Source organism: Leptinotarsa decemlineata, unplaced genomic scaffold (assembly GCF_025532065.1).
Source record: "Leptinotarsa decemlineata unplaced genomic scaffold, Ldec_3_MD MMD2_P_RNA_scaffold_12, whole genome shotgun sequence".
Taxonomy (NCBI): Eukaryota; Metazoa; Arthropoda; class Insecta; order Coleoptera; family Chrysomelidae; genus Leptinotarsa; species Leptinotarsa decemlineata.
Window position 1 is genome coordinate 11,401,644 of NW_027412526.1, and position 26,720 is coordinate 11,428,363.

Below are 26,720 nucleotides of genomic sequence, written 5' to 3' on the forward strand. Positions count from 1 at the left end.
ATCATACACACTCGATAGCATCATGTACCAAATTCATTGAAAGACATTTTTTGTGGAGGACTTGATACTTCCTACTATTTTTTGGGTATATAAACTTGTGATAGCACTAATTATTTTGACATACGTCGGCCACTAAAGAAAGATTGTGGAAACAGTACAAATCATATGCCATATATTGACAGCATCCCATTAACAACATTGGACGCAGAGAAGATGATTAAAAACAGAATAAATTCTAAATTTTTGGAGATGATAATTGACAATAAACCTAAATTCACCGATCACATTGTAACCCTCAATAAAAAGCTTGCTTCAGGGTTTTTTGCAGTGAGAATAACTTACAAGGAAGTTGGTTTGTCTATCGCTAAATCACCTTATTTCTCACTCATAGATTCTCATTTGATATATGAAATTTCCTTCTGGGAAGCATGTTGCGAAACTCAATTGCAGACTGTTTTCTTTATATGGAAAAGCTATAAGATTCATGTGTAATGCCAAGACAGTCTTTGGAATTTTCATTTAAGAAACGGTCTGTTTCATCAACAAACATGAACTGATGATTAGCGACTACTCCAATAATTATGCCCTTAGTGAAGTTAATGACCTAAGATCACCCATACCAGCCTTTACTCTTTTGAAAGAGTCCTTATTGTGTAACAGTCACATTTACCTGTCCATATCAAAATTTTAAAGGATAACTGTAAATTTTGGAAATCACTGAAAGAATTTTATTTTTAACATCTGTAGATTATTTTCAATATGTTGACAAAATATGTAATGCTGCATTTGCTATCAGTGATATCAAAAATCATGGAGAAAGTCGTAAACCACCATATCCTCAAATATTTGGAAGGCTTCAACATCTTGAGCGATCATTAATATGGCTTTCGGAAACAAAGATCAACAGGCGACTTTCTATCGTCACCCTTATTTGGAACAACGCAATCGAGAAACATGGAGAGTCCAAAGCTGTTGCGCTTGATATTTCTGAGGCCTTTGACCGTGTGTGGCACGAGGGTCAGTCAATTACGCTTTCTGCTTCGATAAGTTTGTTGGGGTTAAAATGGACACCAATATGTCTTGGCACAAAGACTGCTTCTCAAAAGCTTGGAACACTCTTCCGAACCAGAAAACTGTACACCCCTCAACAACTTTTGATGCTTTATAAAGCTCAGCTCAGACTTCCTTTGGTGTATTGTTTTCATGTATGGAGCTCCGCCCCTAAGCATACACTGAAGCTGCTGGATTCCATCTAGAGAAGAGCCATCCGCCTGATTGGAGACGCGAACATCACTCACAACCTTGATAGTCTGGAACATCGAAGAAAAGTTGGAGATTTGCGAGAGGCAAAATATACTTTCACGGGAAGTCTTCAAGTGACTTGGCACACTTGATTCCACCAAGAGCGGTACATATGAGAAATATGCGACGGACTATGGCTGCTCGTCGTTTTGAGGTTCAACTCAGTTCACCTCAAACTAGTCAAGAAGCTGTGACTTTACTGGATAGTGCCTACACTGCCTAATCTTTGAGTACTGACATGATGTAAGGTTTTGAGACATGACGCCGGGGTCTCAATCTGCCAACTTCTCAAGTAGTGACACGCTTTAAGGTTTTGTGACTTGATACCAGGGTCTCAATCTGCCTACCTCTCAAGTAGTGACACGCTGTAAGGTTTTGTGACTTGACGCCGGGGTCTCAATCTGCCTACTCCCCAGGTCTCGTCGGTGGTCATGATTATCGCCCTCCAAGATCAGCATTCAATTATGCAACATCCTGTATATAATTATAAATAAAATTCATAAAAATATCATTATTTTGAATGTTTTCTCCTAATGTAGTAATGATGTTTCCCATTTCAGGAATACACCATATCAAAAACAAAATATTTGTACTTTCTATAAAAGGGATGCTTACACAGCTAACATTGTCCATCCAAGAAGAGCACATTTCTCTCGAGGAGAAAATAATAACTTTGAAATTCGATGCAGTCAAATACCGATTGCATGGTTTATTTTTCTCAAGAAACTCGGTAATATGTGGAGTGTTGGCTTATCCTTTGGAATTGAAAAATTTCGGAAAAACATTGGCATACGTGAATATCTTCATTTATCATAACACTCTGGTAAGCCCACTTGAATTGCTATGGAATAACGAAACCGGCAGTTTGGAACATTTCTGGGATTGTTTCGAGGTACTCAGGTAAGATTTGTGCATTAGTGAAATATCACTCTATGACAGACAATTTTAAAAAAATTTATTTTGGCAACTTGTATAATGTATATATTAGTTCGTTATACACTGTTGAAACCTATGTGTAGTACAGAAGTTTGAAAGGAAGTCAAAAAAATGTACTTTGAAAAAATCGTTGGATTTTTTTTCACTTTCTTTCAAACTTCTGTACTACACATTATACTCTTCAAAATTTTATAAGGAAAGAATCTTAAATTCTCGGTTCAAACAAAAAACTGTTGATGAAAAACAAGACTAGTTTTTGGGAAAGAAAAGTTTTGGTATTCTACATCTTCATCTTTACACAAAAACATGTGGGAATCTTCTAAAGAAAGTAAAAAAGCAATTGATTTCAGAATAAACTCCTTAAAAAGATGTGTAGATCATGCGAAGAACTAACTTTCAAATACAAACTGAAAGAAAAAGCCCTCTTGAAACAACTACTTTCATATAAACACTGAATTAAAGTTAAGAAAAAATACTTTCAAAACAACTACTTTTATATGAACATTGAAGTATACCAAAAACGTTTCTATTCAGTTTGTACTCCAAACAAAAATTTCAAAAATCTACTTTTTTTTTCCAGAAAAATATTACACTCTTATAAGACTGTCACTTACAGATTGGCATAATGTATAATTGTAATCAGCAAAAAAGAATCGGGTTTTGTTGGGCTTGGAAAAAAATCAGTTGTTTATGTTTATAAAATATAATACTCTTCCACAGAAATTCAAAATAAATCAGAAAACAACAAAATTCAAAACGGAATTAAAAAAGGTTCTGCTTTCTTTATCTAATTGTGAGTTTGAGCTACATATTACAATTTCTGTTTTCAATTGTTATCATACATATGTGCTGTATATACACTTCATTGATCAATCAGTATTCAAATAAATTGATGGATGTAGCCGTTACTATGTGGTAGAAAATCATAATGAAGAAAAGAGAATTGAAACTTACTATGTTTTTTACCACTTTTATTTGTAACTGACGTTACTGCAGTTTCATCCTATAAGGACATTTTCAAACTTATACATTAAACTAACAATGGTTTAAATTATCTAAGAACAATTTGTTCAGGCCAGTCTCAACTCCCTACACAGTAGGTTAATGGACTGACACCTCTCAGAAAACAACTACTCCCCTGACTAATACCACGAAGGGCGTTGGCTTATATCCGACAGGTGTCAGTGCAGGTTCTTCACAGAAGTTATTCCTGCATATGCTGCTGGCGATACAACTGCCGCAATAGATTTTCAATTATTGGAACACACAGACCGGTTTCGGGCTGTTTGGCCACTCATCAGTGCAAGGTAGTGTATATCATCAACATAAAGTCAAAGATTTCCAATAATTGAAAATCGAATTCCGTCAGAGTATCATTCCTCGAACTAAGCTGAAGCATACAACAAACAACAGGTTTGTCGTCGCTCCATCTGCCTGTGAACGAGGTAACCAACTGCATATCCGAAATTTGCCCAATTCCTCGTATAAGGAAAGAAAACTTTCACATATAGTCAGTGAGCATACTTGAAGACTGGCTATAAATCAAATTATCTAAGAACAATTCGTTCAGGCCAGTCTCAACTCCCTACTCAGTAGGTTAATGGACTGACACCTCTCAGAAAACAACTACTCCTAGTGTTAATGTGGGGCAATGTGGTCGAAATTTCTAAAAACGGTATGCTGAACATGAAAGGTCCTTCAGACTAGGAAAAAATGATTCGACGTTTTCAAACCATTCCTTGGTATGCAACCACAAGTTCCCGAATCTAAACGATACGGAAATTTTGCATTATGCAAGGAAAGGTTACAAACTCAAATATTTAGAATCCTTCGAAATTCACAAGCATAAACATTTCGGGTGCAACCTGTAAACGATCAAATCGATTTAGTTTACTCACTGGTTTTCAAATTAGCACATCCGCATTGTAAATTGTAAATTCAGGTACTCAATCAAGCCAAGTACCTCTCTATTATTACCTAGAGGGGTGCTGTATAAATCAAATCAAATCAAATCAAATCAAAGCATGCTTTATTATCTGAAGAATAGAATTCTTATTGACAAAGCTCCTAAATATAATAGTACATAAATCCTAACTGCTTAAAATGAGCAGGCAGTCATGATAATTAAATGAAATTAAAATTATGCAAACCAATATGGATTGTCGGATGTTAAAAGTGGATGTACTTAATGTATATATACAGTCATGTTTCTATAAAATATTTTCACAACAATACAGTAGAATAGAAATAAAAACAGTTTTCCCTAATTTATTCTATATTAATTGGTTATAAATACAAAACAGGAAAGAATTGTCAGATGATAAAAACATTAAAATAATATATATACATATATACACATATACATATATACATACACATACACATATATACACACATACACATACATATATACACACACACAGACATATATACATATACACGTACATAGACCCATGTACACACATATAATAATTTTATAAAATGTTTGATTTCTTAATACAGTTAATATGTACATACATATATAGTCATACATACACACCTACCTTTAAAACTATTTAGTGAGAGACATGGATACGACATATTTTGTACTGCTGTCACAACTATTCAAAATTTTGTTCAAAAAATTCCCTCAAATCATAAAACGGTCTTGTTATTAAAAAATTTTTTACAGCCCTTCTGAATTTCGGAGTGCTATGAATATTTTTAATTTGCTTCGGTAGATGGTTGAACATTTTCGTACCATTGTAAACAATTGAATTTTGGTATTGGGTGGTTCTGGGGACTGATAAAGGTATATATTGGCCATTTGCCCTAGTATTACGTGCAGTGTCAGATTTTAATAAATGTAGTTTATGCTTATGAACTAAACTAGTTGATTCTAGCACGAATATTGATGTTAACGTGAGTATCCTCTGAGATGTAAATAAGGGTTTACATGAAGTTTGGTGATTAACATGGCATAAGTATCTCAGTGCTCTCTTTTGTAGCTTAAAGATCATTGAGAACAACGCTTGCGAGCAGGCTCCCCAAAATGCTATCCCATATCTGATGTGAGATTCCAGGAGAGCAAAGTAGGCTTTTCTAGCAATAAGATAACCGATGTCATTTCTAATAACTCTGATAGCATAACACCCAGATGACAATTTCTCTGCCATTGCCATAATATGCTCATCAAACTTTAAATTATGGTCCAATACAACACCTAAGAATCTGTAATTATCAGATTTCATAAGTGTATCATTATCTAGTTGTATTTTGTCGATGTCCCATTTAAATGATAACACTTTAGTTTTCTTAGAGTTGAAGACCATTTGATTGGCATCGCACCACCTTTTTATTTCAGTTAGATCTAAGGAGATCAATTGGCCGAGAATATTCTTATCTTTAGTGTGCCACTCTATAGTTGCATCATCTGCAAATAAAGTGAACCTACCACTAATATTCAAGTTCGTGAGATCATTCACATATAGCAAAAATAATATGGGCCCCAAGACAGAACCTTGTGGAACTCCGCTGGTCAATTTTTTTTCCTCAGATACTGCACCCGAAACTTTCACATATTGTTCCCGGTCTTGCAAGTAAGATGTCATCCATTTATGAGAGATGCCTCTGATGCCATAGTACTCAAGCTTCTGCAACAGTATTCCATGATTCACACAATCAAAAGCTTTGGATAAGTCACAGAACACCGCCGCGGTCGCTTCTTGGTTATTAAGATTAGTGTACACATTTTCTAAAAAGTTATAGATAGCGTCATTTGTACTTTTGTTGGTTTGGAAACCGTATTGGTTACCATTTAGTATTTTATGTTTAATGACAAATGACATGAGTCTCTTCTTTACTAATTTTTCTATAATTTTTGCAATAGTAGATAGAAGGGATATTGGTCTGTAATTTGATGGATCCTCCCTATCCCCTCCTTTGTAAATTGGGATCACCATGGCTGATTTAAGTATTGTTGGAAATGTTCCCGAGACAAACGATTCATTTATTATATCAGTAAGCGCGTCAATAGCTGCCGGGGCAATTTTTCCAGCATATTTATAGACAAACCATCAGCTCCAGATGCCTTTTTGTTCTTAATGTCCTTCATAGCACTCTTTATTTCATCTGGGTCTGTTGGAAATAAAAAGAAGTTTTCGTCAATTCTTACATTCTCAAGATATTGCATTGGATTAATATGAATGTTAGTGGAAATGTCATTAGTAAGTTTAGTTGCGATAGAGCAATAGTAATCGTTGAAACAGTCAGGTTTCAAATTGATTTCATCGATTTGATTTTTGCTCTTTCCACGGATTTCATTTATAATAATCCAGCTCTCCTTTGCTATATTGGAGGCAGTATTAATCCTGGTATGATAATATGAAAGCTTAGCCTGTTTTATGACACTGTTGTATACACTTCGGTACCTATTGCAATAATTTTGTAGGTGTTCCTCTTTATTAAACTTTTTAATGTAGTTCAATGAGCGCATATTTTTGGCTGATATTTTGATGCCCTTCGTTATCCAAGGTTTCCTTACCTTTTTTCGGATTCTGGTGATAGGGAAAGCACTTTCAAAAATATTACTGAGTGTATTCAAATATGTGTTCATATGTATGATTCTGTTCCAGTTGACCTGATCACAGGCATTTTGAAATTTGCAATAGTTGTTTTTAGAAAATATACGCCCAAGTATATTATGTTTTTTAGAAATGCCTTTACCAGGGAAGCTGAGTGTACTGAGAACGGCTTCATGATCTGAGAGATTTGCTGACAAAACTGAACAGGTTACCTTAGACTCATCCAAATTAGAACAGAAATAGTCTATTATAGTAGATGTACTCCGGCAAATATGTGTTGCGGATTGCACGTGCATGGTTAAGTTTAAGGAGTCTAATAACTGTTCTAGAAGCTGACAGGAACGATTTGATTTGTCTTCAAAATTTATATTCAAATCGCCTGCTAGGACAATATTCGAATTCATTGGAAGATGTGTCAGCAGTATTTCGAGCTTTTCGAAAAATATGGTCATTTCTTCGGAAGGGGTTTTATTGTTATCTCGCGTTCTATAGATACACAGAACATACAGGGGAAACGCTTCACAGTACACCAAGGAGAACTCAAAATTTTTCTCCTCCAACAAATTACTGAATTTTTCTACCTTAACAAAGGAGCATGTATCTTCATTTACATTCTCTAGTATCAGGGTTCCTCCATGTTCAGCCGTAACTCGGTCAAATCTAGAGATGCATTTATAACCTGGTACAATTATTGGTTCCTGTGGTTTCAGCCAGTGTTCTGTAACTAATACTAATTTTGGAAAATCAAGATTTTCTAAATAAATATATAAGTCATCAATTTTGTTTCGAATTGACTGTATGTTAATGAGAAGCAGGGTTAATTTACTATTATATATACATTCTGGAAGATTCAAATTTACTACTCTTTTTCTTGGCTTAGCGGCATTTCCAATAAAAAAGATTCGTGGAGGTAACTACTTGGAATCTCAGCCTTGTCGATTTCTTGTATTTTCACTGTCTTTACCACAAGACATTTATTAGATTCAGTAAGGAAGCTGTGTACCCTTGTAAGTACATCGAATTTACTTCCTTTTTCCCTGACGTCGCTTATGTATGTGAGAGAGAAGTTATGATTATGTTTCCTAAACTCATTGATCCTTTTATTGATAGAATTGAGCAACTTTTGGTCAATAATATTATTTCTTTCAATAATTAAAAGGAGGTTTGTGAATTTGCTTATTGGTAAAATTTGTTTCAGCGCTAGATTTAGACTACGACTATTGCTTATATTGTTGGTATTGCACATGACGATAACATAATCATCCTGCCCTAAGTTAATAGTGTCTTGGAACAAGTTACTTGTTAATTCAGATAGCTCTGTATTTGGTTTCAATATTTCATACATTGAGTACTTGCGTTCTCCCACACGACTTTCCAGGGCCATGGAAAAGTTTTTTGAATAGTCATCTCCCAAGATCACTATTCTTTTTAATGAATCTGTCTGTGACCTGTCATCACTAACGTTCGATCCTATTTCATCGGTTATTAGATTCACCACCACTTCATCGTCTAATAGGGTATTTTGTGAGGTCTGGTTTCCAATAGACTTTGACCTGGTTTCCTTTGATTCAGTTTCTGGTGATTGAGGGGCCAACTTTCCAGTATTTTCTTCATTGAGTTGAATATTGTCCTCATTTAATATTTCAACTTCAAAGGAATTAATTTTCTTGGACTGCCTTTTCTTCCTCCTTTTTCTTTTACATCTTACGTCTTCCACTTTGTAAATTCTGTCATTTCTAGTTTGGGTACCTTGGTCAATACTCTGTATAATTGTTGGGATTGGAATCTCAGTCACTTCTATTGTATTTTCTTCTTGTTCTAGAATTTTGTCAATGTGTAAATTTATCGGTTTCCTTTGTCCATCCCCCTGTATATGTTTGCTTGGTGACTCATTGGAATTTGAAGTCAAATTTTCCTTTTTTGCTAGGGTATTCTCTTTTCTTTTCTGTTCTATGTCTGATAGGAATTCCTTGGTCAAATGTTTTTCATCAGTTTGAGTTTCTATCGTTTTTGTTTCAAGATATTTATCAGCCAGTTTTTGTATGTGCGAGGTGATTTGTTGTTCCAGTTTTTCAATCTGTTGTCGTTGGACTTCTACCTGTTCATTGAGTTTTGATTCCATTTCAAGGGCTTCACTTTCCAACACACTATTTTCTTCTTTCAGTTTGGAAATATAATTGCATTTCCAGTGATTCTCTTCCACCAGATCTCTTATAGTTTGTTCGAGAACGCTGTCAGGTTGGTTTGTGTTTTCTTCATTTTCAGCTCCACAGCAGATCACTTTGTTCTCACTAATAAAGGTAATCGTTTTTTTCTTTCGCATGATACAACTTTGGTGAAAAACACTGAAGCATTTAGTGCACACATAATATTTGAGAGGCTTTTTGCAACATTTATAACTATGAGAGTCGTCCGTCATATATTCACTTTCAGCCATGTTGGATCATCATCCATGTAATGTAATAAACCATTGTTAGTTCAATGTATAAGTTTGAAAATGTCCTTATAGGATAAAACTGCAGTAACGTCAGTTACAAATAAAAGTGGTAAAAACCATAGAAAGTTTCAATTCTCTTTTCTTCAGTATTCAAATAATTTATTTATATTTAATTACTATTTGAATATTATCTTTGTTATAAACATTTTTGTTTCTTGGAATTGATAAAGATTATTATCACCATAAAACTATATTCTTCTTGTTTTAGGTTGAACTGCTTGAAGGAGAAGTACTTTCCATTTCTCGGACTTCCTTCTGACTTAAATTATGATACGCTATCGTTACCCAAACTCAAAACCCTTAGAGTCATTGCAAAGTTATCTGAAATGGTTTTCAAAAAAGTCCGAATAGTCAAGAGCTACGATTTGAAACCGTATGTACTGTTGCATTATTTGGTTGAAATTAAACTTGTTGTCAACAGAATGAGACGTTTACTGAAGTTGCTCAGTTCGGGACAGAAACTTTCAGAATTTCAGATGAGGAGTATATTCATTCAGAATATTTTCTTGAAAGAAATGGTTGTGAAAGATATTCTGCCGAAGTCTAATGTGGGAAATACTTTTATCGAAGATATAATGAGCGTTATGGAATTAGCAAATGAACTCAAATATCCAGAACCTATGGACTGCATCTGGTGTGGAGAAAATATCCTTTTTATAAACAAATTTCGAACATATTGGAAATATTCGAAGTCTTCATTTCGGAATTGTTCAGCGGTTGTCACCAACAAATTTTTTTCAAGTTTTGTAAATTCTACATCATTCACAGTTTTTTAATTAACCAGATAGATAAAAGAAACTATTTTGATACTTCATTCATTTGAATCTTTGGGGAGATCTGGCTGCTAATGATATAAAATGATCAAGAAAAGGAATTCTCTTGGGACTCTCGATTTTCTTGTCAAATTTAATCTTTGATTATTGAGTATCTTTCTTCAGGTGAATGAAAATACTGAAGTCCAAAAGCTATCAAAAGTATAAAACTTTCAGAATCTCTTTGAGGAAAATTGTTTTTTCCCTCAAATGTTGAGACTTGTGCAAGACAAAGATTAACGAGGTCTTGCCTTTTAACGTATTATTATTAACATGATTTGAACGATAGGTAGTAAAAATCGATTGTTTAGGCTGTGTTTCATCTAACGGTCGGTTTTTTCATAAGACAAGCACCATGAGAAAATCCTTAAGGCGCTCTAAGAGCGGTGCCTGTGCGAAAGTATGTCACATTGGATTTGAATTGCTGGAGAATAAATCCATTTGGATAAACGTTCTCAGGAAGTTTATTCCACATAAACGTTCTCCAAATGAAACGATTTCTTGAACAGTGAAGTTCGAGGTGTACTGAGTTGAACCTCTAAACGATGAGCAGCCATCGCATATTTCTGATATGTACCGCTCTTGGTGGAATCAAATGTGTCGAGTCACTTAAACTTTAGGAAATTATCTAAACCAGCTATACTCTAAGTGTGTTCCGCGGAACCCTAGGGTTCCATGATACCTCTGTCGGGGTTCCGCAATAATTTAAAAAAAAAATCAAAACACCTCTCTCTGGTCGCTGCGCGGACTCCGAGGCCGCGCGGGGACAAAACGCTATGAACGTTATTTATTTATTTGTATTTGTATAAACATGTGTTACAATAGCTGGTACAATATCTCATAAGTTTGGTATCAACAATTTTATACTTGTACAACCCGTTCGCTCTAAGTTTGCCGGTCTGTGGAATGCGCGTACCCTCCCCCACGTGACAACAAAACTTATAATGTGTCATAGTTTTACCCAAATATGAACGTACACAATTTTTATTGTTACAATTAAATAAAAAATATTTTTATATTATGTTTTGCTGACGCTACTTTTCGAACGTCATAGACGCTGTAGTTGTCAACAAGCGACTTTCAACTCTAACTTCAAAGGATAAAGTCGATATTGTTTACAACGCAATTTTTAAATTTCTGTTTTTATTTTTGCTTTTTGTTTATCAAAGGTGCCGACTCGAGTATTTTCGAGAATATTTGAGATCGAGTCTAGGACTAATTATAAAAGCGGCGATCGCGCGTCGGGCGTCGTCAGTTGACAATTAGCGTTCGGAGCGATAAGTTACTACCTACTTACAAGCTCGCTAGCGAGAAAATAGTGTTCATTGTTTTACTGCCTGCTGTATTCTGTTGTCTCAGTTTTATACATTTCTTCACTGTACCTAGGTACTAAATTTAGTCTCTTAGGTATACGCAGTAACGATTGTGCATTATTTAAACCCCACTATCCTGACGTGTAAAGAAAAATGGAACGTTGGCTTAAAGGTGTTAAACGTGTTGCAACAACATCTTCTAATGACGCTGAATGTTCAAAAGCAGTGCGCGCGGAGCATATAGCAATCACCGATCCAGAAGATGATGCCACGACGTCAAGCTCGACGGTTTCAAAGACGAAAAGAAGGAAGTATGATGAATCTTATATATCAATTTCGGATTTGTTGATTCCAACGGCTCACCTCTCTGCATGCTCTGTAGTAAACTGCTTCCCAATAGTTCCACGGCACCTGCCAAATTGCGCCGACATTTAGAAACTGTACACCCCGAGTCTAAAGACAAAAAAAAAAGAATGTTTTGTTCGCAAAAAAGATCAGTTATTAGAAATTCAAAAAAATATGATGCATGTAACACAAACTATCAACGAAAAGGCCACGGAGGCATCATATTTAGTTAGCTATCGCATTGCACAAGCAGGTGAAGCGCACACTATCGCTGAAAATTTAATAAAACCATGTGTATTAGACATAACAAAATGTATGCTCGATGAAAAATCTGCAAAGCATCTTTTTACTGTTCCGCTATCAAACGATACTGTTTCACGACGAATCCATGATCTGGCAAGCTACGTCAAACAAGAACTAGTTACACGTCTACAAAATACACGATTCGCCTTGCAAATGGACGAGTCGACTGATGTCGCTGGTTTGGCTATCCTGCTGGTTATTGTGAGATATCCATATAAAAGTCCTTTTGAAGAAGACATGCTTATGTGTTCACCGCTGCTTACAAACACTACCGGGGAAAAAAATTTCAGTAAAATAAATATATTTTTTGAAGAAAATAATCTCAGTTGGAACAATTGCATTGACATTTGTACAGATGGGGCCAAGGCGATGACAGGTAAAACAGCAGAAGCAGTGTCACGAATGAAAAATAAAGCGCCTAATTGTAGTTCCAGTCATTGTATTCTGCATAGACAAGCACTTGCGATGAAGCAAATGCCGTCAAATCTAAAATTAGTTATGGATGAAGCGGTAAAAATAATTAATTTTATCAAATCACGACCACTACAATCCCGATTGTTCTCATTATTGTGTGAAAATTATGGCAGCAAACATAAAACACTGCTGCTCCATACAGAAGTGCGATGGCTGTCTCGGGGTAAAACTTTAACAAGGCTATTTCAACTTAGAGCCGAGTTACAAATTTTTTTTTCAGCAGATACTTCTTTTAATTTGAAGGACCGTTTGTATGATAAAACTTGGTTGTTCCGATTGTCTTTTATAGCGGATATCTTTTAAAAACTTAACGAATTGAATTTATCGTTGCAAGGTAAACAGACAACAGTGTTTCAGGCCTATAATAAAATAACTGCTTTTAAAAGAAAATTAGATTTTTAGATCATTTGCATTGGTAAGAAAGAAATAGAAAGCTTTACGTTACTCAGTGAGTTTGTTAGCGAAAACGACTCAGAAATGTTTGAAGATGATGTGTTTGAAGAATTGGTCCTATATCTCAGTTCGATGCGCGCATCTTTTGAAAAGTATTTTCCCGAAGAACACAATACAAAAATTAAAGTGAATTCGTGGATTTATAATCCTTTTTTACCCAACTTGGAAAATTCTGAAAACATGTCAAACGAGATATATGAATCTCTTTTAGAAATGTCATCAGACACAAGTATGGAGTCACTGTTCAAAACGACGCCTCTCAATGATTTTTGGTGCAAAATCCAAGATGAATATGCAATGCTTGGCCAAATGGCTCTGGATATTCTTCTCTCGTTCCCAACTACATATTTGTGCGAAACAGGATTCTTTACCTACGCAGCCACGAAAACAAAATATCGCAATAGACTGGACGCCGAAGCTGATATGAGACTCCAGCTTTCTTCCATCAAACCTGATATCAACCAATTGATGAAAAATAAAAAACAGTTTCATACCTCCCACTAGTTATATTTTTTCTTTTTTAATGTTTTCTATTATTGTCCTTGGCAAGTGGTAAAGTAAATAATAATTAGTAACTGTTACAGTGTACTTTTATTATGCTGATTAATAAAGAATACAATTATAAAAACAATTGTTTTATTGTAGGGTTCCATCAAGTATTTTGCTTCCCAAAAGGGTTCCGTCATTAAAAAAGCTTGAGAACCACTGATCTAAACAATCCAGATACTGAAATATATTACGTTTTTATACGTCTTTAAATATTTAATACAACTTTATTCTTGATTACGTAAAGTACAATTTTTTTCATATATATCCCAACATTTGCCCATCATGTGCCCCATGTTGGGCGGCAAATTATAAATATTTGTTCTTGATATGGTAGTGCAGACAACTTTGACAATCTGTTTTCATATATTTTCATATATATCTTTGACTTTTCTTAACTCCTCAGTACAGATTTTAGGCCCTTCGTGTTTACCTCCTCATGTGGACAGCCGTTGCTCGATAACGATGATGCCGATATCTATAATTCCTATGTACAAGTGCCCTCATTGCAAAGCTTTAGGTCACAAAGAAGTGAAGAAGGAACAAAATAACATTTTCTGTGTTTATTGCGACATACCTATGGAAAAGATTATTCACAAGGAAGAGTACGAAGAATTGAAAGAGGCAAAATCGGAATGCTTTAAGGACTGCTTGAATGAAAACATCGAATTTGACGAAATTGAAGAAAATGAATGCGAATATGTTATTTTCACCGATAGTGAGGATGAAGAAGATGATGAGAACCAGAGTGAACGTCTTAGGGAATTATATAAGCAGTTTTCAAAGTCAAGCTTGGAAGAAATTGTGAAAAGTGAAGTACTACGATGGAAATCCTCAGGGGAGACACTCTGAAAACATATTTGGCAAATTGAAACTTGTCATATATTGAGTGAGTAAATATGATGAAGGATTTGAGGAAAAGATGGACAGAAGATCTACCGTCAGTTTAATTCCTGAATCTCATGGATATACCGAAAACCACTTCTCAACAGTTTGCGCATATTTTGAGTGTACTCTCATGAATAGCGATGTGCTTGTTCATAATTTTTTGTGACAAATTCCTTATGTATATAAAGATTTCACACAAAAAATCCAATACATGTTTTTTTTATATTGTGCATGGTCCAGTTCCGGGTCATGTGCACCTGATTAAATAATTTTGATCTATATAGTGCCCGACGACCCAGACACAGGCCATGCAAAATGATTTGATTTTCTTTATTTTCATGAGTTGCTACAAGAATTTGTGTTTTAGTCAATATGTAATTACGTAATATGTTGTCAAAAAAAGTTATCTGGTATTGTACAGTGGGTAAAGAGTTTCGAGTGCTTTGGGATTTAGTTTCAAGTAAAACCTCGTTCATAAAGTTAATTAAATAATCGGTATCCTATAATTGCATTGAAATGCAAAACAGTTTTCAGACAAAATCTCGCTCGCTAATGGGCTCATTTTAGCAAATTTAGTTTTTTATTGAAAATTATATATTATAAATGTAAATCATCTCCCAAGTATCCCACAAAATTTTCCGGTTTATATGTCAATTAACAACTGAGCAAAAGCAATTGAAAATGTGAGATCGCCCGCGGTACATCTTGACGTCACACCAGGCAACGAGCTTCGAACGGTGGCAACCAGGCCTGTAGTTAGAGATTATGAATCGCTGCTATCGTCGATTCAATTTAATTTTCTTCAAAGTAATGTATATATCAATTCTGGGTAACTGGCATTTTTGAGACAAAAGTTCCATAATAAATAAAGAGTCTCTTGGGATTCCAAGATATAATTTCGGATTTTTCTCTATGACGTAAATAGATCTTCGCTCAATATTGTTTTAGAATTCTAGTTCAGAACAAATATTTCAGACAAAGTAGAATCTGATGATGTATCAACAGAAGTCATGTCTGATGTACTCGAACCATCGCTGTCCTTGGGGGGAACTTAGAAGTATTTTTTTTCGAATACTTTCTGTATTTTCTACTTCTTCAAGACGATTTATTTTTCGGTGGAATATAATATTTACGGTCTATGTAGCTTTTGATCTTCGAAAAACCTGTTTAATAACTTAAATTCCGACATCAAAGGTATTTTCCTGTGTACCTGCTTCATTAGACATGCTTTTGATTTTCAGTGATATCTTCTTACAAGTATTCAACAAAATTTGTTTTTCTTTTTTTTGAACAAACGAATATATGCGGAATCACGCCTGGTTTCAATATAATTTTTCCCGATGAATTTCACTAGTTCGGACTAATAAAAATTAATAGCTGAAAATAACAATTATATTAAGCAAAATAAACCTGAAATGAAATAATAGTGAAATAAAATACAAGTAAAATAGAACAATTCAACAAAAATAAAGAAATGAAAAAAGAAAATAAAAATTTGAGTGATTCCAAGTCACGTTAGTTCACGACATTTCGATTGTTAGTATCCACAATCGTCTTCGGGTGATGACTGGACTGATTCCTTCGGGTGATGACTGGACTGTATTTTATTTCACTATTATTTCATTTCAGGTTTATTTTGCTTAATATAATTGTTATTTTCAGCTATTCATTTTTATTTCTTCTTTTTTAGTTGTTTCAGGGATTTCAAATCATTTTATATAGTAGACAATGGAAGTCCGAACTAGTGAAATTCATCATGAAATATTGTCAATCACCTTCAAATAATTTTTCCCACTTTCATAGTTTTGATATACACGTAGTTTTCTAAGTCTTTTTCAACCTAAAATTCAAAGTAGTGCTCAGAGTAAACTATAATTTTTTTTATTAATCATTGGCATAGCGCGCTGCCATAACTTTCGTCATTTTAAGTTACTTGGCAGTGAAATAAAAATTTTGTCTGGTGCAGTTACCAAAGAATTCTTGCATTTAGGAACGATGCAATACTTGTAACATCCTTTTTTATCATTATTCATATTCATGCAGTTGACACACTGCAGTAAACAACACACAACTTGCTTTCTACGGCTGTAGCACACGTATTTCGCTTATCCGCCAGCACTCCCTTGTCCCCGAGTCGACTGATGTGACGTCAAGCTTGACCACGTCCCGTTTCGGTGAACGCCACATTCAACTATTAATTTGAAGGGGAAGATAAAGAATGAAAATTCAGATTTTTTGCAGATGTACTATCTGAAACATAAACTTTCAAATAATGAAATAAAAAAATTATTAAATGAGCCCATTCAATATATTTTTTATAACAATTGAAAACAAAAATGATCTCATATTGTTTATTAAAGGCTGTCAGTTTCTTTAACAAGTGTCTAGTAACATTTCCATTAAAAAAAGCTATATTACAAATATTAAAAAAAGTAAACAAATAATTCCGGTTTCAACCTATTCCAAACAAAATTTCATGCAAATACTCGATTTGAATACCTGCATTGCGAGGAACACTGAAGCTGAGTCCAGAATGGGACAAAAACTTATATGGTCATATCGTCCATAGGGCAAATAATATCTGAGATAGCAATGCATTTTTTTTTTAAGAATTTCATACCGAATGATTCAGAGATTAGAAAAATAAATATTTCGCACCAACAGCTGTGGACTGAAGGGTGACAGCAGGTGAATGTTACAAAAATTAATTTTTCAATTATTTTTATACCGTGCTAAAATTAATGAGATGGTTTTTCAAGACATTGCAGTTGAAATAAAAAGTCAGGAAGAGATGGGAGATGGGATTATATGTCGGTCACTTGTATGAATCATATAATTTATTTTGAGTAACTCTATTAAATTCATGCAGCAGAAATTTTATAGTTATAGAATAATACAAAAATCGTTGGTCGAATTTTTACCAGGGGTAAGAGCGTCAATCAGCATCATTTATATGCTGCGAATTCAGTTCCAACAATCTTTACAATAACGAGCATTCAGCTAACGACAATTTTACTTTTTTTAACAATAAAAATACCCATTAAAATCAAAGGAAAATATTTATTGAAAAAATAATCAAAGCAGAAGAATCATGAAATACAAATCAATTAACAGAATTTAGTTTATGAAAAAAAAACACCTCAAAGGTGCTGCTTCGTTCCCTTTCATTCATAAATGAGGACATATGCCTCCTCACTCACAAGCGATTTTGTTGAAATTGGGGACACGTGTGAATCGTTGTATTCATGCCACGTGCCACTATATGGGTGTCTGCAATATGCCTGTTGTAAGTAGTCCCACTGTGATTCGAAAGTGCATATAGATTATAACGACAAGAAGCCACATTGTCTGCTGCATATCTAATCCTTCTAAAGAAAAGTCAATGATAACATTCAATTCGCCTCTGAATATTTCCATTGGAGAGACTCCGTTTAAATGAATTACTAAAATACGGGCAAACTTATGGATTGATAGGTTTCGAAAAATCATACTAACATTCTGAAATTGTCAATTTCTGGTATATTGAATTTTTGTTGGTTTTTCCGAAAGTGTTGTCCATTTTCATGAGTATAATTCGAACCGTAATTACTCAGTGAATACTTATTTGATTCCATCGAAATAAATGTCATTTGAATCAGTACACTTTTTCAATTTAACATGAGTCGATCAATTCTGTCAGCAAAAAATGCTTATTTGGGATTCGATGAAGTCAATGATTTTGCCTGGACTTGATTTGCGAAGGTTCTACCGGTGAGAAAGTTATGTAAGTTCTTGAAAAGATGGTAGTCGGTTGGCGAGAGGTCTGATGAGTATGGTGGATGAGGCAGAACTTCGACGCTCAATTCGTTTAATTTTCGCACGATGGCGTATGAAACGTGCGGACGGGTATTGTCGTGGAGCAAAATCAATATCCAATATCTTTCTTTTAACCAATGCCGACTGCTACTGATGCAATTTTCGGTACATTTCAATTTTCTCAAAATAGGACTCTGCTGTGATGGTTTGAACCGGTTGAAGAAAGTGATAGTAAATCACAGCAGCCGCTGATCATGGTCTTCAGGTGGGTTTTGACTTTTAGAAAGTGCCGGTGTCCAACCACTGTTCTAAACGTCTCCTGTTATTGTAGAGGATCCATTTTTTATCACACGTGATGAAACGATCCGAAAACGGATCGTTTTGGTTGCGCAAAAGCAAAAAATAACAGACCTCGAAATGTGATCATTGATAAAATTGGGAACACATGTGAATCGTTATATTCGTACCACGTGCCCCTGTGTGAGTGTCTGCAATATGCTGCGTAATGCCCGTTGTAAGTAGTCCCACAGTGATTCGAAAGTGCATATAGATTATAACGACAAGGAGCCACATTGCTGCATAATTGCTCATATCTAATCCTTCCAAATAAAAGTCAATAGCAACATTCAATTTGCCTCTGAATCTTTCCGGTGGAGAGAATATTTAAATCAATTACTCAAATACAGGGAAAATAATGGATTGATAGGGATATTGTGCATTTTCTTCTTTCCTTGCATCTGAACACGTTGGTTTTTCACCTCCATTCAGAATTTCCTCTCTTGTGAAGGAATCCAAGCATTGTGACAAACTCAATTGGAGAGTTTTTTGTGGAGAGTGTCCACAGTGTGTGCACTTCATTGTGGATTTCAATTGACCAACGAAATTGTCTACAATCTTAGAGTTGTTCATGTTCAAATATCTCAGCCAGGACTTTTGCGCTTTTCCGCTGTCGCTCAATTTTTCGTCAATCAACGTTAAGATCGGTTTAAGAATATATTTTTAGGAGATTAGTTTTTGCGAAAGAAAAGTTTTGGCTTTCTACTTCGCCACGTTTATACAAAACCTGACTTTCCCAAAAATACCCATATTTCAGCTTCAATCAGTATTATATTAATGCACATAAGTAAAGTTTTTTAAGAGATGGTTACTCACATCAAAAAGTGACATTATTTACATTACATAAATAAAATACCAATTGAAATATTAGATATTAACAAACTTATCAACAACACAAACAAAAATTTCCGCCAGCTGAATGTTTTGAGGGTTTGAAGATCGTCACTGTTCATTTGCCAAAGTGACTGCAAAGCTCTGCTGTTTTCACAGCATGTTTATGACACTGACTAACACTCTTACCTGTCGATTTTCCATATTATTGTGGGCGTGTGACTGTGTCATAGACACGGCCGTGTGTTACACGTGAATAAGTGTATGTAACGAGTGATCTTTTCTATATCCGCTTCGCCGCATTCATACTTTTACGTTCCCGGCACTGCTTACATGGTATTTGATTGATAACATTCGATTGCTCTTGAGATGCTCTTACCAACCACATATGATCTCTTTATTTGGATTTGGTTTTTTTACGTATATATGCCGACATTATATTTTTTTATTTCAATACTATCTCTAAAAAAATCTGTTCTTCCGTTAACCAGCTGTCGCACCCCTACGAACGACAACCCTCAGAAATCGAAACTTGTGTGAGCTAAGGATTAACGAGGTGTTACCTTTTAACGTGTGATTCCTAACACGGGTTGGATTATAGCAAGTGAAAATCGATCGCTCAGACTAGGGCTTCAACCATCGACCAACGCGGCAGTTAATTCGAGTGAGTGAATAAAGCACCCACGTCGAACCGCCTGGCCACCGACCGACCTATATACAGTGTGACCCATTTTTAATGGAAACACCCCCCTAAAATTTGAAGTTGTGAACCGATTTTAATAATTTTTTTTTGAAATGTCAAGTACTAAAAGGTCTACCTTGGGACAAAATTTGAAATGTTTATTGAAGTTTCAGGACATACTACGATATTTTTTCTTAGTCGAAAATCGGAATTTTTTATTAGCAATTTTTTTATTGAAAAAATCACTATGCCACTGTATTCAGAGTGACTCTAAACAGGTGTGACCAAAATTTCATGAAAAAATATTCATTATTAACAAAGTTATGACAACTCAAAAATTCGAAAACTCACACAGCTAACAGTCACAAAAACACCCTATATCAACAGATATAGCCATGAGAATATTTTTTTTATGATTTCAACAATAAAGTGCCGCCATATGAAAAAAAAACAAATAGCATAAATATTTTTAATGAAAATAACGGAATTACATTCAAGTTTTCATGCAAATTAACTAAAACTACCTAATATTTCAATTTAAATCTTAGTTGCCATGGAAATAATATTTCAGTTTGACAGTTGTGAAAGATTTAAGTGTACTATTGTCAAGAATATTCACCTTACAGTTCTTCGAATTATTTTGTGTCATGGCTGCAAGATTGAGCGTAAGAGAGAAAATTGAAATTGTACGCCTTTCGGGAGATGACGTTAGAGGTGCTAGAGGTAGAGTATTTAATGAGAGACATCCAGATCGTCCTCGTATTAGCTGCGGTACGGTACCATAAAATAAATAAAATATTCAATGAAACTGGTGCAGTATCAAAAATGATGTTAAAAAGTAATCCTGTACAAAGACGAAACAGGAATGATTAAATCATTTTAGATCATTTTGGAAATAATCCTAATGCCAGTATAAGGAATGCCACTTCAGATTTGAATATTCCACGAGAAACTACTCGGAGATGTCTCAAGGCGAAGAATATTAAACCTTTCAAGCCAAAATTTTTACACACACTTCAAGAAGGCGACGAAGCAAGACGCCTGGAATATTGTTTATGGGCTTAAGGGGAATATTTAAACAATAGAAATTTCCTAAAAAATATTTTATATACCGACGAAGCCACTTTCACTACAAATGGAGTAGTGTCATCACAGAATTGTCGCTATTGGACAGCGGATAATCCTAACTGGGTAATAAACTGTAAAAGCCAGTATTCCCAAAAATCAACGTCCGGTGTGGGATATTAAACGAACGAATTATTGGCCCTTTCTTTTTTAAGGGAAAACATTAATGCGCAGAGGTTTCTAGATTTCTTAAACACAGAGTTTTGGGATGCTATTCACGAGCTGCCAATCAATGAATGATCAAATTTAATTGTCCAGTTAGATGTGTGTTCAGTTCATTATGCCAGAGCTGTGAGGCAATGGCTTAACGAACATTTTCCAAACCGATGGATAGGCCGTGGTAGTCCGTTTATAGAGTGGCCACCTAGATCTCCAGACCTCACAGTTTTGGACTTTTTTCTCGGGGGACTTCTCACACAAAAGGTTTACAAAAACCGCTCAAGAGATAGAAATGAACTTTGTGCAAGAATTCGACAGGTATGTGCAGATATTAGCCCTCAAGAACTAAGGAACGTAATCAGAAACATTCGTAAGCGCTACGACACGAAATACGTGGTGGATTAGTAGAAGCTACTAGAATATGAGTTAGAATTAATTGTTGCACTGAATCGAAACAATAATTTCAATAATTAGTTATTAGTTACGTTTATTAAAATTTTTTGCTTCATTGTTAGTTGAATTGTGTGAATGTATTTCCGTTATTTTCATCAAAAATATTTACTCTATTTGTTTTTTTTTTTCATCTGGTGGCACTTTATTGTTGAAATCATAAAAAAATTATATATTGTGACTGTTAGCTGTGTGAGTTTTCGAATTTTTGAGTTGTCATAACTTTTTTATTAATGAATATTTTTTCATGAAATTTTGGTCACACCTATTAGAGGCACTCTGAATCCAGTGACGTAGTGATTTTTTCAATAAAAAAATCGCTAATAAAAAATCCCGATTTTCGACTAAGAAAAAATATCGTAGTATGCCCTGAAACTTTAATAAACATTTCAAATTTTGTCCCAAGGTAGACCTTTTAGTACTTGACATTTAAAAAAATATATTAAAATCGATTTACAACTTCAAATTTTAGGGGGGTGTTTCCATTAAAAATGGGTCACACTGTATTACATTAATGTTTTATATACACAATGGATAGCTTTCAACGAGAGCTGACGATTAAAACTTGAACCAATCAAATGCATCAGAAAGTAAACATATATTCAACACCGTTGAGTAAAAAAGATATAAAAACCGAATTTTTGCTTTGAAATTTATTTTTTGTTCCATGAAGATATTGCAAAACTTTCACCAGTTGTTCCTTTCACCTCCACCGATGCAAAAGTAGCTGACGTTTAGAGTTTAAAAAAATTGAGGGGAAACTATCATTGGTATGATTATCAATATGTATGAAATGACTCATTCAAATGCAAGCTACCTCCCGGACTGAAATGTACAATTCACTGTAATGACAATAAGTTATTTAAATCTGTTTGACTATATTTTTTATTCATTTGTCTCATAATCCTCCTATACTTTTTCAGATTGTTGTTTAATTGTCTGAAATCTCTTTCCAAGCCTGTGACGCGAATTTTCAAAGTATCGATTTCGGGTAGTGCATTCTTCGAGTTTGAAAAGGCAGTTCCTTCTTTATTGATATGTCTCCTGAACCTCGAATTCGACAGACAGGTTGGTTCTCGCTCCCCTGGATACCGGCAGTCGGTGAAACATTCGTACCAAGGCCTGAGGTCAACGTGTGGTATCACTTCGCAATCCACGTAACCGCCTTGTAATTCAGGAAGTCTGAAAACGTCCGATGTGATTCTAGTAATGTTGTCGCCGTTGTCGCAGAGAACTCTGGACAGAGAATATTGTTTTATTTGCGCCAGCTGCTCCGGTTTGAACACTGATGGATTCTCGTAGTAGAAGCGATCTCCGTCTCGCAACCTTTTGAACTGTTCGATGAGCAGGCATTGGAAAAGAGGTCCTACCTTTCCGCCATCAACTTGATCTTCCAAAATGCCTGTAACAAAAATACATATTCAGTGGTTCAGTTAGGTCAAAGTTTTTTGTAAATTAAGTATACTATCAGCCTCAGACATGGAAAAGAAACATTGCTGATAGGGTAGGTTTGGTGGAATTTCGAGTTTAAGAGTTTTCATGAATCCTGGCAAACCTGTATATCGATTTTAGGGGATGTGTTGTACATTTTGATTCTATACCTATTATTGACAGAGAGACAAGACAAGAGAAACATTGAACATTGCTCTGAAAACTCATTTGTATCCCCTAGAAGTTCTCCCATAGCGGTTCTTGAAAACTAAAAAAAAGAACTTTCCATCTGACGCTCTCTATTCGTAATGTAATATTTGACATCTACCAACTCGTCTTCTACTATGAAATAACTAAAATGCACGCCGGCGACGTCAACATGTTATGTCATAAATGCAAAAACTAACTTTCGCTTCTGATAGGAAGCTTTTTCAGGGCTTATGATTTATCAAGTTGTGTTGCTGTTTATTTGAGTAGGTATAGATCCTTCTTTAGAATATTAAACATAAAATTACTTATTTAAGTTGTTACCTAATATCACAATGGGTACTTAATATTTATGTAATGAACAAAGTAAATCACAAAGTAAGTCACGACATGATTAGGCACGTGGACGCGGCAAAATGTCTTCGTCGCTTGTATGAAATTCAACGCGCCGAACATGACCGATTACAGCGCGTGAACTCCCGAATGCAGTTTCGGTTTCGGTCGTAGTTTCGGCAGGTTTGCCGCCGAAACCGAAACTAAACCGATATTTGTAGGAAAATTTTCAAGATTAGGTGTAGATTTATAAGAAAAATTGATATACCTATACCTAATCTTGGAAATGTATCTTCAAATCTCGAATTCTAGATAATTGATAACATCCCATAAAAATGATATAAAACTCAATAAGAATGCATGTGTATTGGCACAACACTTTGTAGAAACAGGACATAAACCAAATTACTCAAATATCAAACTTTTACGCACAGAAAAAAAATTTCCACAAACTTTTTTCCTAGAATGGTCGAAATCAATGTCTTCTGATTGTATGAATAAAATACTGACATTGATAATCTCGACAACATATATAGTAACTTACTGGAATCACATCAAAAATATAACAATAATGAAAATCCTATTAAATCATCATGCTTCATTGAAAAGTTACATTCATGTGAAGGTATGACATTTGTTAAACAAAAAATTTACACGTTTCAGTTCTTTTTATCAACTTATATGTTTTAATTCATTGTTTCATACTTATTTTTACTGTAAGTATAATTTTGTAATGGTATTCAAAGAAAAAAAAACCTAATAAATTATGATCCTGAAGAAGCTTCCCATTAGAAGCGAAAGCTTGATAAAGCGAAGCAGAGTTTAGGTTTTTTACTGAGAGACACCGTCAATCCATTTTCCTATACATTTCTCCAGTCGCTAAGATAATCCACTTTATATATATATATATATATATATATATATATATATATATATATATATATATATATATATATATATATATATATATACAGGGTGTCCCTGGACTTTCTCTTTTCCTCTCGGTAATGTATAGATGGGGTCAAAATATCACCAGTACTTCATATAACTTTTTTCCTAAAAGTCTTCGTAACCAAGTTACGGGCCCTCGAAGTTACAAAATGAAAAATGTTTTTCTTTGATAACTTTTCAAGTGAATATTCAAAATCATCCAAATTTTGGTAATTGACTAAACAAATGAATTCCGTCGATGAGCTTTCATGCAGGAGTCAGTTGTTTTGCTACAAAGTCAGGAACGGACTACCCCCGATGGTCCACACCCCAAAACTTTGAAATGACAGATATTTTTCAATATTTTTCAACAAAATGAGGTTACTTGGACAATTTTATGAATAAAAGTACTCGTGTGGAAAGTCGATCGGAGCAACGAGTCTTGATAAAAATGTAGTTCTACTCGACGACATCAAACCCGCTCGTCCACCATTATTTGAAATGAATAATTATCAAAGCAGAAATAATAATGATAACGTTAATTCAACAACATTTATAACAGGAATAATACAAAGTATGCTAAAATGAAGTCGTAAACAAAAAGTACAGTACCTATATGGAAGTTTAAGTCACAATTGTGATAGCAGATATTTTTTCAAAAGAAATATCAAGTTCTGTAGATTCGTGTTGTTTTTAAACTAACAAGCTACTCTACTATGAAATATCGAATTCATTCCATATTTTGTATGTACATAATACGTGTGGAATAATCACGTTTCGTGTTGATCAGTTATCTGAATCTCATGAAACTCAACATTCGAATGTTTCAAATTCTTCTTCACAGCTAAACTGTTGAGGAGTTTCACTGATAATTATAATTTTATGGGAGAAATTCTTTAACACGAATCTAAATTTAGCTGAAAAAACGCACATCGGAAAAAATATTTACTATACTAATAAAAAGCAAACGAATGAACTACAAAAACGGCTGCACATGATCAGGTGAAAAATATCCAGGGAATAATTATGTTCCATTTCTTTCACAGATGTTGACAAAAAAACCTTTTAGAAAGTTTTGATAAAAAATGAGAAACTGGAATGCGATTTTGTTTTGTTGAGTGGTGCGTTGTTATATGACTATCATTGTATTGTCAATATTCTATAGGATATTTTGAATTTTTTTGATATGGCCGAACAGTTTACATTCAATGAATATGCAGATATGCATGTATTTTATGGAGGAGCATTTTGTAATGCTGCAGAAGCTCGTCGTCTGTATTCCGAGCATTTTCCCAATCGAACGGTACCGTCAAGAGAAACATTCGAGCGTGTCGATCGCAGCTTGAGGGAGACAGGTATGTAATAATTGATAATTAATTTGAGCACGTTGTTTTATTTCGATATTATTGTAGGTACAGTTTTGCCAAAACGAGGTGGTGAGGGCGCTCCTAGGACTGTACGTACCGTTGTATTGGAGGAAAATATTTTGGAAGCCGTCGCTGATGATCCTTCAATGAGCATCAGAAATCTATCAGAACAGTTCCATACATCCAAGTCCACTATTCATAGAATAATTAGGGAACAACTGATCCACCCATTTCACATCCAGAAGGTACATGCCATGACACCTCAAGATTTTCCAGCACGACTGGAATATGCCAATTGGTTCATGGATAGGCAAAGAGAGGATATGACTTTTATTAATCGAGTTTTATTCACTGACGAAGCAGGTTTCAGTAGAGATGGAGTTATCAACTCTCATAATCTCCATATATGGGCCGAAGAAAATCCCCATGGGATATTGCAAACCAAACACCAACGGAAATTCAACGTGAATGTTTGGGCTGGTATCATAGGAAACCATCTTATAGGACCATTCGTTCTACAGGACCGATTGAATGGAGAACGTTATTTGAAGTTCATTCAGAACGATTTGAATGGACTTTTGGAACATGTTCCATTGCAAACCCGAAGAGATATGTGGTTTATGCATAATGGCGCTCCTCCTCA

The 26,720-nt window shown here is 34.7% G+C and overlaps 2 protein-coding genes across 4 annotated transcripts in view; one reads left to right on the forward strand and one right to left on the reverse strand.

The window, feature by feature from the left end:
- The window catches only part of LOC141481858 (uncharacterized), a 39,282-nt gene extending 24,643 nt beyond the window's left edge, over window positions 1–14,639 (forward strand). For all 3 annotated transcript variants that reach the window (XM_074174169.1, XM_074174182.1, XM_074174174.1), the window contains 3 exons: window positions 1,863–2,202; window positions 9,506–9,942; window positions 13,953–14,639. In XM_074174169.1, coding sequence (XP_074030270.1) covers window positions 1,863–2,202; window positions 9,506–9,942; window positions 13,953–14,395 — 1,220 coding nt within the window. In that variant the 3' untranslated portion in view covers window positions 14,396–14,639. The remainder of the gene's footprint in view (window positions 1–1,862; window positions 2,203–9,505; window positions 9,943–13,952) is intronic.
- A 7,808-nt stretch (window positions 14,640–22,447) lies between these two features.
- Window positions 22,448–26,720, reverse strand: part of Pxn (Peroxidasin) — a 96,080-nt gene continuing 91,807 nt past the window's right edge. The window contains exon 12 of the mRNA XM_074174193.1: window positions 22,448–23,211. Within this exon, the coding sequence (XP_074030294.1) occupies window positions 22,649–23,211 (563 nt within the window). The 3' untranslated portion in view covers window positions 22,448–22,648. The remainder of the gene's footprint in view (window positions 23,212–26,720) is intronic.